General features: G+C 34.0%; 1 protein-coding gene across 1 annotated transcript in view; it reads left to right on the forward strand.

Annotated features, from left to right (window-relative positions):
- The first annotated feature begins 16,380 nt into the window (after positions 1–16,380).
- Positions 16,381–16,484, forward strand: part of LOC148942890 (uncharacterized) — a 12,532-nt gene continuing 12,428 nt past the window's right edge. Inside the window, exon 1 of the mRNA XM_089102388.1 lies at positions 16,381–16,470. Coding sequence (XP_088958514.1) covers positions 16,381–16,470 — 90 coding nt within the window. The remainder of the gene's footprint in view (positions 16,471–16,484) is intronic.

A 16,484-nucleotide genomic window follows, 5' to 3' on the forward strand; every position in this document is an offset into this window, starting at 1 on the left:
AGAAAGCCATTTAGCCAGAAAAAAGTAAAATCAATATGCAAATTTCGTTTTAATTATTCATGTATGATGAGCCAGAATTTAAGCTGCATTAATTCAAAAACGTTCAGAAATGAAATTAAAAAAAAACAAGTTTTTTTAACTGAAAGTAACGAGCAATATTAGAACTTAAAACGAAAAGAAATTATTCCGTATATGAAAAGGGCTGCCCCCTCCTCAATGCCTCGCTCTTTACGCTAAAGTTTGAATCTGTCTCACAACTTTATTTTTTTAAACAATAAAAAACTTTAGCGTAAAGAGCGAGGTGTTGAGGAGAAGACAGCCCCTTTCATATACAGAAATAATTTCAGTCCGTTTTAAGCTTTGATTATTTGAAAAAAAAACTACGTTTTCTAAAGAGTTAAAGAGGCTGAGTTACAAGGTCGAACCTTAAAACGTACAGGGATTAGGAGGCACAGTTGGGGGCTACCGCCCCCAAACCCCCACTTTCGCAGCCTTTAAATAAAAAAAAAGTTTTTTAAACTGAAAGTAAGGAGCGACATTAAAACTTAAAACGAACAGAAATTATTCCTTATATGAAAGAGGCTGTGCCCTCCTCAACGCATCGATATTTACTCTAATTTTTTTTTTTTTTAAAAAATTAGTTGTTATAAAGTAAAACTTTAGCTTAAAGAGCGTGGCGTTGAGGAGGGCACAGCCTCTTTCATATACGGAATAATTTCTGTTCGTTTTAAGATTTAATGTCGCTCCTTACTTTCAGTTTAAAAAACTTTTTTTTTATTTAAAGGCTGCGAAAGTGGGGGTTTGGGGGCGGCAGCCCCCAACTGTGCCTCCTAATCCCTGTACGTTTTAAGGTTCGACCTTGTAACTCAGCCTCTTTAACTCTTTGGAAGACGTAGTTTTTTTTTTCAAATAATTTCTGCACGTCTTTGTACAGTTTATTAGTCATTATTGCTAGACTAACTGTTATATGATTGTGTATTATTCTTTTCTTTCTCGACAGGGTGTTTTAAGGGTCGACCTTGTAACTCAGCCTTTTTAACTCTTTAGAAAACATAATTTTTTTCAAATAATTTAAAAAAGAAACTGAGTTTTTTTTTTAATTTAAATTCAGTATATAAAAAGTTTGATCTAACGGTGAATCGAACTCGGATTTTCCACCTGACAGCGAGGAGTCTCACCGCTACACTAAAGAGACATAATTGAAATTGTTTTTTAGTAACGTGATGAATCTTTTTTACGCAAGCAAAACTTGATATTTGGTTTTTGGAAAACAGGGAAGGAGTGATCATATTGAGCTGAAATTTCGAGGATAAGCTTCCAGGCCCCAGGAAAGCTTATCCTCCAAATTTCAGCCCGATCAGACAACGTTAAAGGGGGGTTGTGGTGGGAAAAATTAACATGGGCTAATATAGGAAAACAAGGTTTTTCGTAAATATAAATTCGGGGGATAATTTTTTCGGTCTGAAAATATCAAAACGCCCTAACAGGTCGAATTCTGCTTCGAATGAGTCTTCATTCAACCGGATCCGTTGCCAACTGGGGCCTGTAGGCGTGGCTAAGAAAAAAAAGAAATGATGAATTTTAAGTGGCTATATATGGTTTTTTGAAAACAGGGAAGGAGTGATCGGATTGAGCTGAAATTTCGAGGATAAGCTCCCAGGCCCTAGGAAAGCTTAACCTCTAAATTTCAGCCCAATCGGACAACGTTAAAGGGGGCTGTGGTGGGAGGGTCCAAACTTCCGGCCCAGTTTACCCCATGAAGATAAAGTCGTAGGAGGATGAAATTTTGCAAGTTTTTTAGTTTGAGCTTGGGCTACAAAATGCGATTACCGCCGTCTCTCTGCGACCTCTAGGACCTGAAATCGCTTAACATTGTGGTGGGTCGCCTCTTTATAGAGGCACAGTGTGCCTCCTTGATATCGCTCCTAACTTTCAGTTAAAAAACTTTTTTTTTATTTATTACAGGAAAAGATGAGTGCTCCTGAAGCCCAAAAAAGCCCCACCATGGAGGTATATACCTTATTTCGGAAAAAAACGAAAAGATACTTGGTTCTTTGAACACAAAATGAAACTTCTCACTCAAAGTATGAGAAATGCTATCAAAGGAACTTGACAGTGAACCTTTAAAAAAAGTTGAAAAAACGAAGCACTAGTTTTGAAAAAAATTAAACACTTGGTTCTTTTAAAAACGAAAAACGGAAACAGTTTTTTTTAGATTAAAGAAAAATTAAACACTTGATTATTTAGAAAAAGAAAAAAATGAAACACTAGCTAAAAAAAATTAAACACTTGATTCTTAAAAAAAGAAAAAATGAAACACTTAGTTCTTTAAAAAGCCATTTTAGCGCTGCTACCGCCCCTCTATGGCACTAGAAATCCTCCATGACCTGGCAACTGTCCAGTTCCCCCGTCAATTCCGACCAACCCCTGCTCCACCATTGCATCCCCTGCTGCTTCCCGAGCCTTATTAATTGCGATATTTACTTTGGTATTACATGTTTTTCCGCTTCTAAGCTATAGCTTAGCTTTACCGTTTTTACCTTAAGCTTCTTTAGGTTAAGTTTGAGTGCCAACTTAACGCTTAAATAGTCTTTTTTTAAGAAATGTTTTTTTTTAAAGATTCAAGTGTTTAATCTGTTGCTTTTTTATCTCAAAACTAGGGTTTCATTTTTTCAAATTTTTTTTAAAGGTTCGCTGTCAAGTTTCTTTGATAGCCTTTCTCACACTTTAAGTAATTTTTTTTTTTTTCACAACCAAGTTTAATTTTTTTTTTCGGAAGAAGGAAGGGGGGAGATATGTACCTCCAAGATGGGGCTGTTTGGGGTTCAGTTGCAAACCTCTTACGCCTCTTTCTTTCACCTATTGGACTTTTACTGTAATAAGGTGTATTCAGTAATAAAGTCTAATGGCTTGTAAAAGAAATCTAATAGGATTTGCAGTCTAAAAGGGCCTGTAATAGAGTGATGAGGGAGGCCCTCTTAAAATTTTGGATTGTTAAAGAAAGAGAGGACTTGTTCTGCGGTCCAAAAGACTCGGTGGAAGGCCCCTGTTGGTCTAGAATGGTGAAACAAAAGTACAGGAATTGTTCAAATAATAATAATAAAAAGATATCACATAAAGAAAAAGACGAGCAAAAATGGGGTTTTTAAAGGCCAAATGAAATTTTTTTTTTCTTCGGCAGTTTCCTTGGATACATTATTTCGTTTCGCGCTAAAGAAGAGAGGCGTTTGTCCTCTCGAAATATTCACTTTGTTGTGTTATTCATTTTTGCTCGTTTTTCTTTCTTTATGTGATGTCAGGCCAATGTGGTTTAAGAAATTATCTTTATAAAAAGATATTTTTATCATTGTGGTTTTACGAGGGGTCCTAGGCGTTTAGTCCCCCAAAAACTACCCCCTGAAAAAAACCTTCCACGAAACATAGCCCCCCTCCGCGGAAAACCTACCCCAGGAAATACCCCCCACCCCCCGGAAAATCCAACCCCACAGAGAATAAAGACTTCAAATCCGAGAGTTTTATTTGAGTTTTTTTTTAGTTTCGTTGAGAAGTGCTAAGGAAACGGAAAAAAGGGGAATTTACACACCATAATTATCTCAAAAACTTAGACTCAAAAGACCGCAAATATATTTTTGTTGAAAAGACTTCTATATGAACTTCTGCAATTTTTGGCAACAGCGGGTGCCAAATTAAAAAAAAGAAGAAAAAAATGTAGGCGAAAAATCATTAAAATTAAGCTAAAAATATGTGACATCAAAAAGTTTAAGAAGGTTTAGCTTTCCTTTGAAAGAATAGTTGGCTTTGGCAACCAACAAATTCTAAATTGTTTAAGTTTTTACGGACGAAAGCATTGTCAACTTCTACGAGTTGGTCTTTCTTATCTTCCAAGCGTAAAACTACCACAAATCACCATTAAAAAATAAATTAAACCCGAAACGAACATAAATTACAATTGATAACCTAGTCAAACTTATCTAACCCAAGACCAGAACATAATTTTCACTTTAAAAAAAAAAAAAAATAAAAATAAAAATAGACGTGTATTGTCAGTTTAATATACATATTCTGATATTTATTCCCTATAGTCTTAATACTTAATAGTACTTTATTTATTAAAGCCAAAAAAGTAAAAACATTTAAAATGTATTTTGTTTTCAGTAAAGTGCAAATTATGTTCTGCACTTGAGAAAGCGTGGATTTGTCAGTCCAACTCTTGCTAATTTTTGCTCGTTTTGAGTTTGACTTGGTCATTTATTGTAATTTCTGTTCGTTTCGGGTTTAATTTATTTATTGATGGTGATTTGTGGCAGTTTTATGCCTGGAAAATTATTTGAATTTATTTCGACTCATTTTTGGCTTAATGGAGCTCTTTACTATTCTTTGATAAAACATAAAATCGTGAATAAAGGAGAAAAACGAGAACAATAAACAGCCAGGGAAAAAATTGAAAAATTATGCAGATATTTCGGTCAAGACCTCCAGTTGACCGTCCTCGGTGCAGAATAAAACTGATAAAATTACAAAAAAAAACCTTAAAAAAAACACAAATCTAAAATAGGATGACCCTTTCTGAGTAGCGGGGAAAGGGTAACGTAATAATTTCTGCTCGTTTTAAGTTTTGATTTCGCTCCTGACTTTCAGTTCAAAATTCTTGTTTTTTAGAATTTAATTTCTGATCGTTTTTAAATAATGTCAGAAAATCCGGCTCTCTCTCCATGAAAAATTTCTTTCCCCTGCGGAGAATTCTTCTGCGGGAAATTGTTTTCATGTAAACTACTCCGCCAGTCCCACCGGGAAAATCCCCTCCCCCAGATAACTCCATTCTAGCTGAAAATACCACCCAGAAAATTTCTTACTGATGAACTCGTGTGAAAAATTCTTCTTAGCGCACTTTCATTTGAAAAGACTTTAATTTATGATTGTTTTTAAAATCATGTTTTTAATCCCCTCCACCTTGGAAAAGTTTTCCAACAAAAAGCAAGGAAAAGGGTATTTTCCAGCAAAGTTTTATTTGGGAGTAGGGGGGGGGGTACAAAAGAAACTTTAAAATCGAATCCAAAATGTAGAATTGATATATACTTCCTTATTATTTCTGGTAATATTTCTGGTCTACGCTGTTATTATGAAAGTAAAGAGTAACATTAAACCCCAAAATGTGCAGAATGTATTCCATATAAGAGGGAGACTGCCCCATCTTCATCCATACCACCACCTCAAGGTCGTAGAAACTTCGGAGTTTTCTCATTAGAACAGAAATTGAGAATTCTAGTCCTTTTTTTTAAGGTCCAAAAAGACTAAAGACCAACCAGCCGCGTAGGGGTCGTATATTCTGGGGGAGGGATATTTTCTGTGGGGGTATTTTCCACGGGGGGGTATTTTCCATAGGGGGTATTTTTCGCAGGAGGTATGTTACAAGGGGTGTTTCGGAGGGAGGGTATTTTCTGGGTGGGGCGGGGGTAAAGACCTATTACCATTCTGGGATTATTTTCCGTGGGGAGCAAATGTTGGTCGCCGACCACATCGCTGTTTACTCAGGCAGCGTTGTTGTGCTGTCTATGATAATATCTTTTCTTCACTACCACCTGAAGAAAAATGGGCTAGTGAAGACTTCGGGCAGGTACATGCCACCTTTATTTTTTTTACCATTGGGTGTTTAGTGCCCAGTATAAAATAATCTCCCAAAATAAGTTTTGGAGACATCTTAAAAAAGTATTTAGGCTTGTATAGTTCAGATATGTTCGAACAATCCTTTTCTCAAACAGCCACAAAGAGGCATTTTCCGTGGGGGTATTTTCTCGGGGGGGGGGAGGTATTATTTGCGGTTGGGTGTTTTCCAGGGGGCATTTTCTACGGGGGGGGGGAATTATCTAGGGTGCGGTTTCCAGGGGGGTGGGGTTAACACTGGCTCCCAACACATACCCATCTCAATTATTAATCTAAGCATGAACATGTGTTTTAGCGCAATTAAACTCAAAAGATAAGTTTTTTGAAATTTTAGAAAACACTTATTTCAAGAATTATTATTATTAGGCTGGCTAGTTCCGATACAGATAATGACACAAAATCATAGGAAAAAGAAGAAAGGTTATGTAAGTATATTATTTACTCTGCCGTTATTTTGTCAAGGGAGCTCATTGGGTATTACCCAAGGTCTCTGATATTACCACTAATGAGAGAGGGGACGGTTCTGGTCACTATTCAGTAAGGTCAAAAAAAAAAAAAAAAAAATTCTATATACAGTAAAATTAAAATTTTGCGGGTGAACTTGTCTCCCCCTTTATATTGACATAGATAATAATAAATGTGTTTTTGACTATTGTATCGTCAGACGCAAAACTTTAATCTGTCAAAATCAAAGAAGAGAAACGAAAGAAAAAAATATAATAATAAAAAACTCACATTTGTCTTGAGTTTTTTTATCTTTCGCTCTTCTTTTGTATCTTCTGTTGTGTTTCTTTTAGATTTCTCCATCTCTAAAAAATTTCTGATTTTCTTCTAGTCTTCAATAGAGCTAAAAAGGAAATACAGTATGAAGTATAAAATGGTAGGCGTCATTATGGCTAAAATAAAATAAAATGTATTTAAGCGATGATCGCCCCCCTCCTGCCAAGGCCGTATCCAGGGTGAGAAAGTTTGCCAGTTTTTAACCCTACCATCTTATATTTATGTTAGACCCGTATAAAAATAAAAATATTCCCCCAAAACAAAATTTCTGGATACGCTCTTGTCCCTCGTCCAGCTGTTTCCTCTACTTTTAAGTTTCAAGATGTTTCAAAATGTTCACCAAGAAATAGCGAATATTGATAAAATAGACTATATTACGATTCTTATACTCCCTAGGAAAAATGCTGGACTCCCCTCTTCTACAAGATAATTCAAACTGTCTTGTTTACTTTTCAGTGTAATTAGTTAGTGAAAGCGGTACGCAGAAAAGTGAAAAAAAAGCTTTTGGTGCTTATCAGCGTTTAGGGGGGGGGGGGGTTAAAAAAAATTCAAAAATGTGTGAAGTACATGAAAAATAAAAAAAAATTAAAAAAAAAATCATAAGAACTCAATCATGACTAGGGGAGTATGCGAGTGTCTTTCCGTCCCCACCAATATGTTCACACCTGATCAGAGAACAAACCATTCATGCAAACAGCACCAGGGCTGTCACCCGGTGACAAAAATCAGTAGATTTTAGTGATTTTTTGGTTGATTTAGGGATTTTCTTCAATAATCTAGTAATTCATGTGCAACTTTAGTGATTTTTTTGTTTAGGCAATATAAAAAATCCCTTACAATCATGATAAATAACTAGGGGTGGCAACCCTTCACAGCACAGTCTTGAATTCAAGTTTATATATTCAGTAACTTAAAGTCTCCTGTTCCATAATCAGTATACGTATACAGGATCTCATTTTCACAATAGAATTGAGTTCGATACAATCTACTTTCTCTTCCTGCCTCCTTCTCCGAAGGCAAGTGAATTATGCAAAACTGTTCAGGACAATGTGAGATAAACTGCAAAATCTCGGCGTTTAGGATTGGGAACGAGGCTTAGGGATTTTATCATACTTAGGTGCCCTTCTGAATAGTCTTATATATTGTTTTTAATCTAAAATAAAGGATCTTTAACTTCGTAGAAAAATATAAAATCATGAGATATAAACCTTTAAGTGGAAAATAATCAGGGTTGCCACTCTTTGGGACTTCTGCCCAAGACCTTGAGATTTCAGTTTTGAGCAATCTTTTTTTAGTAATTATTCATCAACAATTCAGGACTCTGAGGAACATATGATCCTAATTCTCAGGCAGAAAATCAGAGATAATTCTGCTCTGAGCTGAGGTCAAGAATGATGATGATAACATTATCGAAGCTCTTTCTTCAAAGCCCTATTGGCAAGCTAAATTTCAAATTTAAACTCTTTTTGACTGAAGTAGTGTGCACATATTGTCTTGTGATCAGAGGATCTTCCCCTTTAAGCGTTCTCTGAAAGCTACAACTAAATAAATGAATTTTTAATCTTAAGTTTTGTTTACTGAAGTTACTGAGCTCTCCGTTCTTAGAACTGGATTAAATAAAAAAAAAACTGATCAGAAAGATGTAAGACCAGACAAGATATTGGCTAATCTGTAACTTTAGCTTAGTGTGCCACAGAAGAGGCGTAATTTGAGATCGAACTCTCGCTTTTCTGTACTACGCTTGTCAGATCCATTGAATTAAGGTTATTTTAAAAACCTTTTCGTCGTCTATTTCGGCTAAAACGGGACTATACGACTAAGTTCAATCCCATAAACTCAACCATTCAATATCAATTTGGTGAATTCCCGTTAAATTGGCCAGGATTGTCAAGGAATTCTTTTTTCAGATATTCCAAAACAGGCTAAAATTAAAAAAAGGATTTAGGTAGTTTCGTCGGAATCAAAATTTCTTCGAAGACAGAGTTCAAATTAAATTAAAACTCAATTGTTTGTGACTGAGTGGCTAATCAACCATGGTGTTTAGCCACTTTATATTTACTTTTTGGAAAAACAAGTGAAGTTTCAATTTTTTCTAAAAAATATAATTCAACATTATAAGCCAAAAATTGATGAAAAAGGAACAAAAAGGTAACGGAAACTAACGAATTTGGTAATTTTTATATAGCCCATTAATACATATAGACATTAGTGGGGGGGGGGCACAAGAGCGGCGTTAGATAATATTAAGTTTTAAAATGGCGTTTCAAACCTAATATTCAATCATATTTATATTTTGGAATATCGAACAGGAACACTCCTCAATCGGCAAAGGAAGAAGTAACACTAATGCGAAATACAATTTGAATATATAAAGTGGGCTGTTTGTTTATCCATCAGGGAGAGGAGGGTGGGGGGGGGCAAAGACAAACAATGCAAATTAAGGAAAAAGATAAGTAAGTGTGTATGATTGATAGTGGTTTTCACAATGTTTCAGGAATTTCTTCGAATGTAACCCTGGTGTTAACCGTTATAGAAAGAAAATTGTGATATTTACTTCAATTACTTAAACTAATAAATCATTAAATGCCAAAGATCGAGTTAACATAACATAAATGAGAACCAGAATAGTATTTTGAGGGGATTTAACTGTTTAGGAAAGGACTTTAGCCAAGGTAAAAAGAAAAGGGTAAAGAACACAGCACTAGAGCTTTCCAGTCCTTACAAGTTATTACTCAAACAATTCAATTCATAATTAATAAATAATGCAAAATAATTCATAATTATTGTTCACTAATGGTATTATTACAAGTATCACAAGTATCAAGTATCATTCTCTTTAGTAATGCTTCGGTGTTATAGTTTCTTGGATTTGTTTTCTTATGGATTGCTATGATAGCGAATATTTTTTTTAATCTGGAAGTATAGCGTAATTTTTTATTTTTTGGAAAAACAAGTAAAGTTCCAATTCTTTCTAAAAAAAAATATAATTCAGGATTATAAGCCAACAATTGGTGAAAAAAAAGAACAAAAAGTAACGGAGACTAACAAAATCGGTAATCCTTAACATAAACACATATAGATATTACCACTGGGGGGGGGGGAATAATTTCGATGTTAGCTAATATTATGTTTGAAAATTCTGTTGAACGGTGAGTTTAATGGTATTACTCCTGTTTTCTTACTGTGAGTAGCTAGTTTAAGAAACGAATCTTTCCTCACGATTACCCAAAACTGAAAACAGCAAAACTGAAAACTGAAAACAGCATTATAGCATTGAAAACCTCAATTATATAAAAATCGAAATTGAATTTTGCTCTTGATTTTTTCATTAGAGAGTTACCAATGGAATGGATATGTCATCCAGTTGGACTAAAGAAAGGTAAAGGTTAAGATCGGGGGCAAACTTTGAGGAGCCCCCAAAAGAATTATGAAAATTACTTTAAAATAATCATAAATGTTTTCCTATCTCATTTATCAAGACGCATTACCTCACTTTGCCAACCCCTCCCCCCTTTCCTGATGGATGAATATACAACCCTCTTAATATACTCTCATTATATTTTGGAATAGCGAACAGCGAACAGGAAATTCGCCCCTCAATCGGCGAAGAAAGGAGCAGCACTAATGCGAAGTATATGGTGAATATACAAAATAAGCTGTTTATTTATCCACCATGGTGAGGAGGGTGGGGGGCATAGGCAAACTATTAAAACAGTAGCTGTCAAAATCGAGTTAATATAATATAAATGAGCAACCAAAATAGTATTTTGAGGGGATTTAACTCGTTTAGGGAAGGGAATTCAGTCAAGGTAAAAAAAGAGCAAAGAATACGGCACTATAGTTTCGCAGTCACTACCAGCGGTACTGATATCTGTTTTATTAACCTTTAGCCAGGAAGTGTGACAAGGAGGGGAGTGCGGCTAGGGGCCAGCCATCCTATGAGTTCGTAAAACCTTCCTGTTTACTTTCCCCAGATTTTCCCTGCATCCATTTAAATCTAGATCGACATTGGCTGCTACGGCAATTAATTGTATTTGGCAATCTTTAACTAATAATATTCTTTAAAAGTACATATCACTGAATCAATTTTCAAATTGTCAGAGAGGAAAGGAGACAGGACCCCGAAGCTCCCTCTCCGGCTTCGCTAATAATGGGATATTCGTTTGAATAGCTTGGATAAGTTTGTCTAACACTGAAATTGTTTATGTGTGTATAAAAAACTAGAGTCAATGGTGCCGCCATTGACTCTAGACGGGAGGAGGCAAGGGTTTAACGGCTGCTCTTGGACACAGTCTCGGAGGGCCGATGCTGCTATCAGAAACTGAGTTTTTTTGTTTAGTTATACTATGTTTGTGATGGTGGACACAAAACCTAAATTGTCAACGGTCGCTGAAAATCCTATTCGGCAGTCGGTCTATAACAAACATTTTAGTTATCCATCCCTTAATTAAATGATTATAACATACCATGTCATCTGGAAGATATAACCTTACCTTTTTATTCCGGCTATTTTATTTTTCAAAATCTATCCCACTTGGTCACAAAGAAAGCTAGGCATCAACTGTAAATTAAGTTGAACATTTCAATTCATTTCAACTGGATGGCGCAATCCTATTTCTTTTTAATATAAACATCGCAATTGCAGCAATATGTTACAACCTGAAATGACTTTTTCATGCCATGGATTCTACTTTAAACGGTGTCTTTTAAAATTTAGCCTTCAGGATTTGAGTCTCAGTGGGATTAAAAAAACGAAAAAAAAAGCAGAGGCAGGTAGATCCAACAACGTTTAGATCAATATTGATTTGTTTTGGCTTCTGACTAGAATAACAAGAATTGTATCTAGTGATAGTTTTCGTTTATAATTTTATCTAGATAAGTAAATGAAAGGTATGTTTTCCTTTCAAATACCTTTAAGGGCCGTTTTATATCCAAATACGTCATATGAGGGCCAGGGGAATAGGTTTCCCTCAATTTCATAATTCTTAAGAATTTTCTCTTGTAATTAGCATATAATTCTTACCGTGTATTTTTTACCGTTTTGAGGAGTTTAAATTTAATCCCAAATTAAGTGTGTTCTCATGAACATGTTTTTAATCTTGGCTTTTTAACAATCCCACATTCGATGCTCAATTTTATGGAGCTCCTACGTTCCAAAATGGGGAAAACACCTTTTGTAAAAACAAACACGTAGTCAGGTTACAGTTACTAATTATTTTCAAGAGAAAATGCTAAATTAATTAAAAAAATAAAAATAAAATCTGGCATAAACCAAATATTCGTCACAAGTTTGTCCTTACTTATTTCATTTTCTCTTCTATTATGCTAACCTGTTGTAGCATAGTGGATTTATGCTTTGCTTACGAATACGGGGCCCAGGGTTCGATCCCCTCCGTAGATAAGTTGTACGACAAGTTTGCTACTTGTCCCTTAAAAACACCCAGCGACTGAAACGTAGGTTTGACACCATATGCGCCAGCAAGGGCTTTGATGGATCTTCGCCTTAATTAAATAAAAAAAACATTTTTTTTTAACTGAAAGTAAGGAGCGACATTAAAAGTTATTAAATAAATAAAAAACCAGTTTTTTAAACTGAAAGTAAAGAGCGACATTAAAACTTAAAACGAACAGAAATTATTCCGTATATGAAAGGGACTGTCCCCTCTACCCCGCCTCGCTCTTTACGCTAAAGTTTTTTATTGTTTAAAAAAAAGAGTTGTGAAAAAGTCAAACTTTAGCGTAAAGAGCGAGGCGTTGAGGAGGGGACAGCCCCTTTCATATACGGAATAATTTCTGTTTGTTTTAAGCTTTTTTTTTATTTAACAAACACAAGAGTAAGACCTTACATATTTACAATAGGTTTTGTTTGGTATGCAGTAATGCATTGGATTGTGTTTTTTAAATGAGAAGTTTGTTTGTTTATTTATTTATTGTAACCAGTTTGTGAATAAAAAAAAAAAATATATTCACAACTATTTTACATCACGTATTCCCAAAACGCAATAATCAGTTACCTTGTGCTTGTGCCGGCGTGGTGGAAGAAGCCGAGTCTTGGAGATCGAAGAGTCTCAGGCTTAATTCCTGACGGCGCAAGGAATCAAATAGAATATTCTCATAATAAATTTATTCTTTTCGGTCTTATGCTAAACAAATTTTGTAGTAGTAAGGATTATGTATTTCACGCTTTCCATATTGACAGACAAGCTTAGTCCTTAGGGTGATCTTTATTTTGCAGTAAAACCTCGATGCTAAAATTCTCTGATTTGCTGAATCAGAACGTAATGAAATTAATTTCTTTGGAATCATTATAAAGTGTCAATTCTTTTGATTCATAGATTGTTACAAAAAATTCCTTTTTAGGGTTTTGTTTATTATTAACACATCATTCCTTAAAGTTCGTTACCATGAATAGTCCTATTGTAGCTCAAGTAATTTTCAGGGCCAAATTCCGTAGCGAAACCCATGTACTAGGGTTCTTCAGTATGCTGAATTTGATGGTGTGATTCTCATCAAAACTATCTTCCTTTTGCGGACGTTCCCCATTTTTATAAGTTCAGCAAGTTTTACGTCCTAGAATTTCTTAGTAATTTAGAACTGATTAGATCTTATATGGAATAAATTTGAAAATGCCGATTCTTTTGATCTGTTCAAATTTCAACGCTGCTATAAAATTTTGTTTTTTAGTTGTTTTTTTTTGTTGCTATTAGCACGAGTCAATCCTTACTTACAGTACGCTACCATGACCTGTTTGATTACGTATTTTACACTTAACTTATTTACAGACTAGCCCTGGCCCAAGTGAACAAATATCAAAGCGTATTCATTTTGAGTAAAGAATTAATCTATAAATGCAAACTCCACAAATCCCTTCTAACAGCAAGGAAAGTAAATGAAAGATCCTTTCTAGGAGATGTGTGTTTCTTTTTAAACAAGAAGGAAAAAAGATGGCCGCCTAGACTTAAGGAGTAGCTTTATATGAAGATCAGTGGTGGTTCTAGCGTCTCTTGCAGCCGGGGCCAAATCTTGATTGACACCCCCCCTCCTGTCTCCCACAAATTTCATTTATTAACAAATATATATATATACATATATATATATATATATATATATATATATATATATATATATATATATATATATATATATATATATATATATATATATATATATATATATATATATATATATATATATATATATATATATATATATATATATATATATATATATATATATATATATATATATATATATATATATATATATATATATATATATATATATATATATATATATATATATATATATATATATATATATATATATATATATATATATATATATATATATATATATATATATATATATATATATATATATATATATATATATATATATATATATATATATATATATATGTCTGCTAAAAAGTTTTAGCAGACAGTTGGACTTGTTGCACATCTTTTTGATCATGATGACTGGATGAACGCAGCTAAGAAAAACCCAAGAAAGGCAATGTAATACATAGGACCTTCATCGCGTTTTCATCTCAGCAAAGTAGCTCAACTGTGATCATTCACGAGGCCGTGCCCAGGGGGGGGTGTTAGAGGGTTTGCCCCCCCCCCCTCCGAAATGTTTGTCCGACTCATAGAAACGTAACAAAAATGGATATTAACAAATTTTTTTGGTGTTTTTAGTTTTTTTTTGTGTAACTCCCCCCCCCCCGAAAAAATCCTTGAGTAAAACATACCCCGAAAAAAAAATACTGGGTACAGCCTTGGTCATTCAATACAGATATTTGAATACACCAGCAACTCAGCATTTATATAGGACAACTGGGCTTGGATGCAAAGCCCATTTTCCAGAGAAATGGCTCAAGGAGTTTTCTGGGTACACGGCTGATTGACATTAATTAAAACAAGAGGATGTACGAACAAAGCGTTTCAATAACGATCTCTAGGTCTATAATTAACGACAGGTTGATGTTGTGAGAAGGAAGGATGATAGATTGACAAAGATTGTTCTTTTAGGCCAACCATCTAGGGCTAAACGGAAAGCAGGTTACACCAGTCTACGGTGTGCGGAAGTCATAAAGAAAAATTTACCGGACCGGGGACCTGCGTGTGTTGAAATAAAAAGGGTGGTTGTGAACAGTGTGTGGGTGAGGCGGAGCCTGAGGAGGGGCGTTATTCTCTAGGGGATAGGTGGTGCTTGGAGTCGTTAGTAGGCGTAGTAGTGTGTGAAACTTGCAAACGTAGCGAAAACTTTATGTAGCACGCATTTGGCATTTTTTTTTCGAGAAAGACAGCTCATTATAGACTAGGTCTTCTTTCAACCCTTTTTTCTAGAGTAAAAAATCGAGTTATTTTCATAGAGTGATCTTTGACTATATTAAAAATATATATTAAATTTTAAATTGTATTATGAAAAGGTAAGCTGTTTACTTGTTTTGTTAATAAAAGGGGTCTGGGTGTTATTTTTTTATTTTTTTTTAACAACATTGGCTTTTATTTTATATGAAATTATACATATATCCATATAGTATATATACCTAAAATCTTATCATGCAGGATATGGGTGGGTTTGAAGCCCTTTCAACTATCTTTATGATTGTCCCTTATTTATTGTATCATACTTAATCCCTAAAAGTTTTAAAAATTTAACACGTTACTTCTTTTACACCTTTTTTTTTTTATCTTTTGAGGCTTACGTTTATATAATATAAATTAAAATAAAACAAAATATTTTTTTTAAATTATTCATAACGATCAATAAGGTATAAGTATAATAAAGAGTATTAATCAGTATTAATTAGTAATTAGCAGTAAGTATGATTGTTATTATATTTTGTTATAAGTAGAATGATGATTATTATTCATAATACATTTGTAATGATTTAAAATTTAAATAAACTTTAAATAAAATCTAAATTCAGTCTTAAGAAGTGTAAGCAGATCTGATGTATTTTAGATCAGACTCATTTCTTTTAAAACTTATATATTTTAGAAATGCCCAAATCATTGCTCTAGCCAAAAGACATATGCTGTCGCAAACCTAAAATAAAATCAATTATTTATGTTTTCGACTTATATCACATCTAACATATAATGATTTACAGACCTTTTTGGTATCACTCAAAGAGAGGGCGGATGCATGATTTATATAGGATTATGTACGATAGGATGCCTCTATATAGGAAATAGGACTTATTCTGTGGCAGTCTCTTCCCCGGCTTCCACTTAATTTTCTGTTATAGTTGTTCTGTGCTTTTGGCTTGACAATTATGATGCTTGACTCCGGCTAGGAAATACATTTTTTTTAAATATCTCAATTTGTTCTGTTCTTGTACAAGAGGCATGTTTTCATCTTATATAATTATTTATATCGTATATACGCTGTTTAACACTTTTTTTCTGTAGTGTTTTTCGGGCCTAAACAAATTTTATGATAGATAATTTGAAGATCCTTTGTTAATTTTTATTCTTTCAAAGTAATTTTAAAATCGACACAAAATGTTTGTAAAAAAATGCCCTCGTACAAAACGACTAAATGAGTGATTATTGAGCTTGTTTAAAAACTGAGATTCAGTGATCAAAATTGGTGTACATTTTATTGACTCTCGGTAAGAGTTGGGTTAGATTGGTATCAGTCTGTGCTAATCTGTATCACATCTGTTCGACTGATATTTAATATCTTGGGAATAAACTTAAATAAGATTATTCTAAAATTTTCACAAATCTTGGCTAACATTATCCTAATGAGTAGGATAAAATTTAAATGACAAATTATAATAAGTACTTTCATTTTTACATATGTTTGAGCCTATTTTTTAAAAATAGTGATATTTTTGACATTAGATCATTATTTTTACGTTATTTTAAATTTTTCCGTTATTTTTTATATTTGTCTTGGTGGTATAGGAACCAAAAGGTTAATCCAATGTTAGATGCCACTGATATATCTTATGAAAAGCTGGATGCAAAGCCCAAGTGTTGGCCAAAGCCCAAAAGCTGGATGCAAAGCCCAAGTGTTGGCCAAAGCCC

This window comes from Artemia sp. Qi Xiang Cuo, chromosome 16 (genome assembly GCF_049724085.1).
Source record: "Artemia sp. Qi Xiang Cuo chromosome 16, ASM4972408v1, whole genome shotgun sequence".
Classification (NCBI taxonomy): Eukaryota; Metazoa; Arthropoda; class Branchiopoda; order Anostraca; family Artemiidae; genus Artemia; species Artemia sp. Qi Xiang Cuo.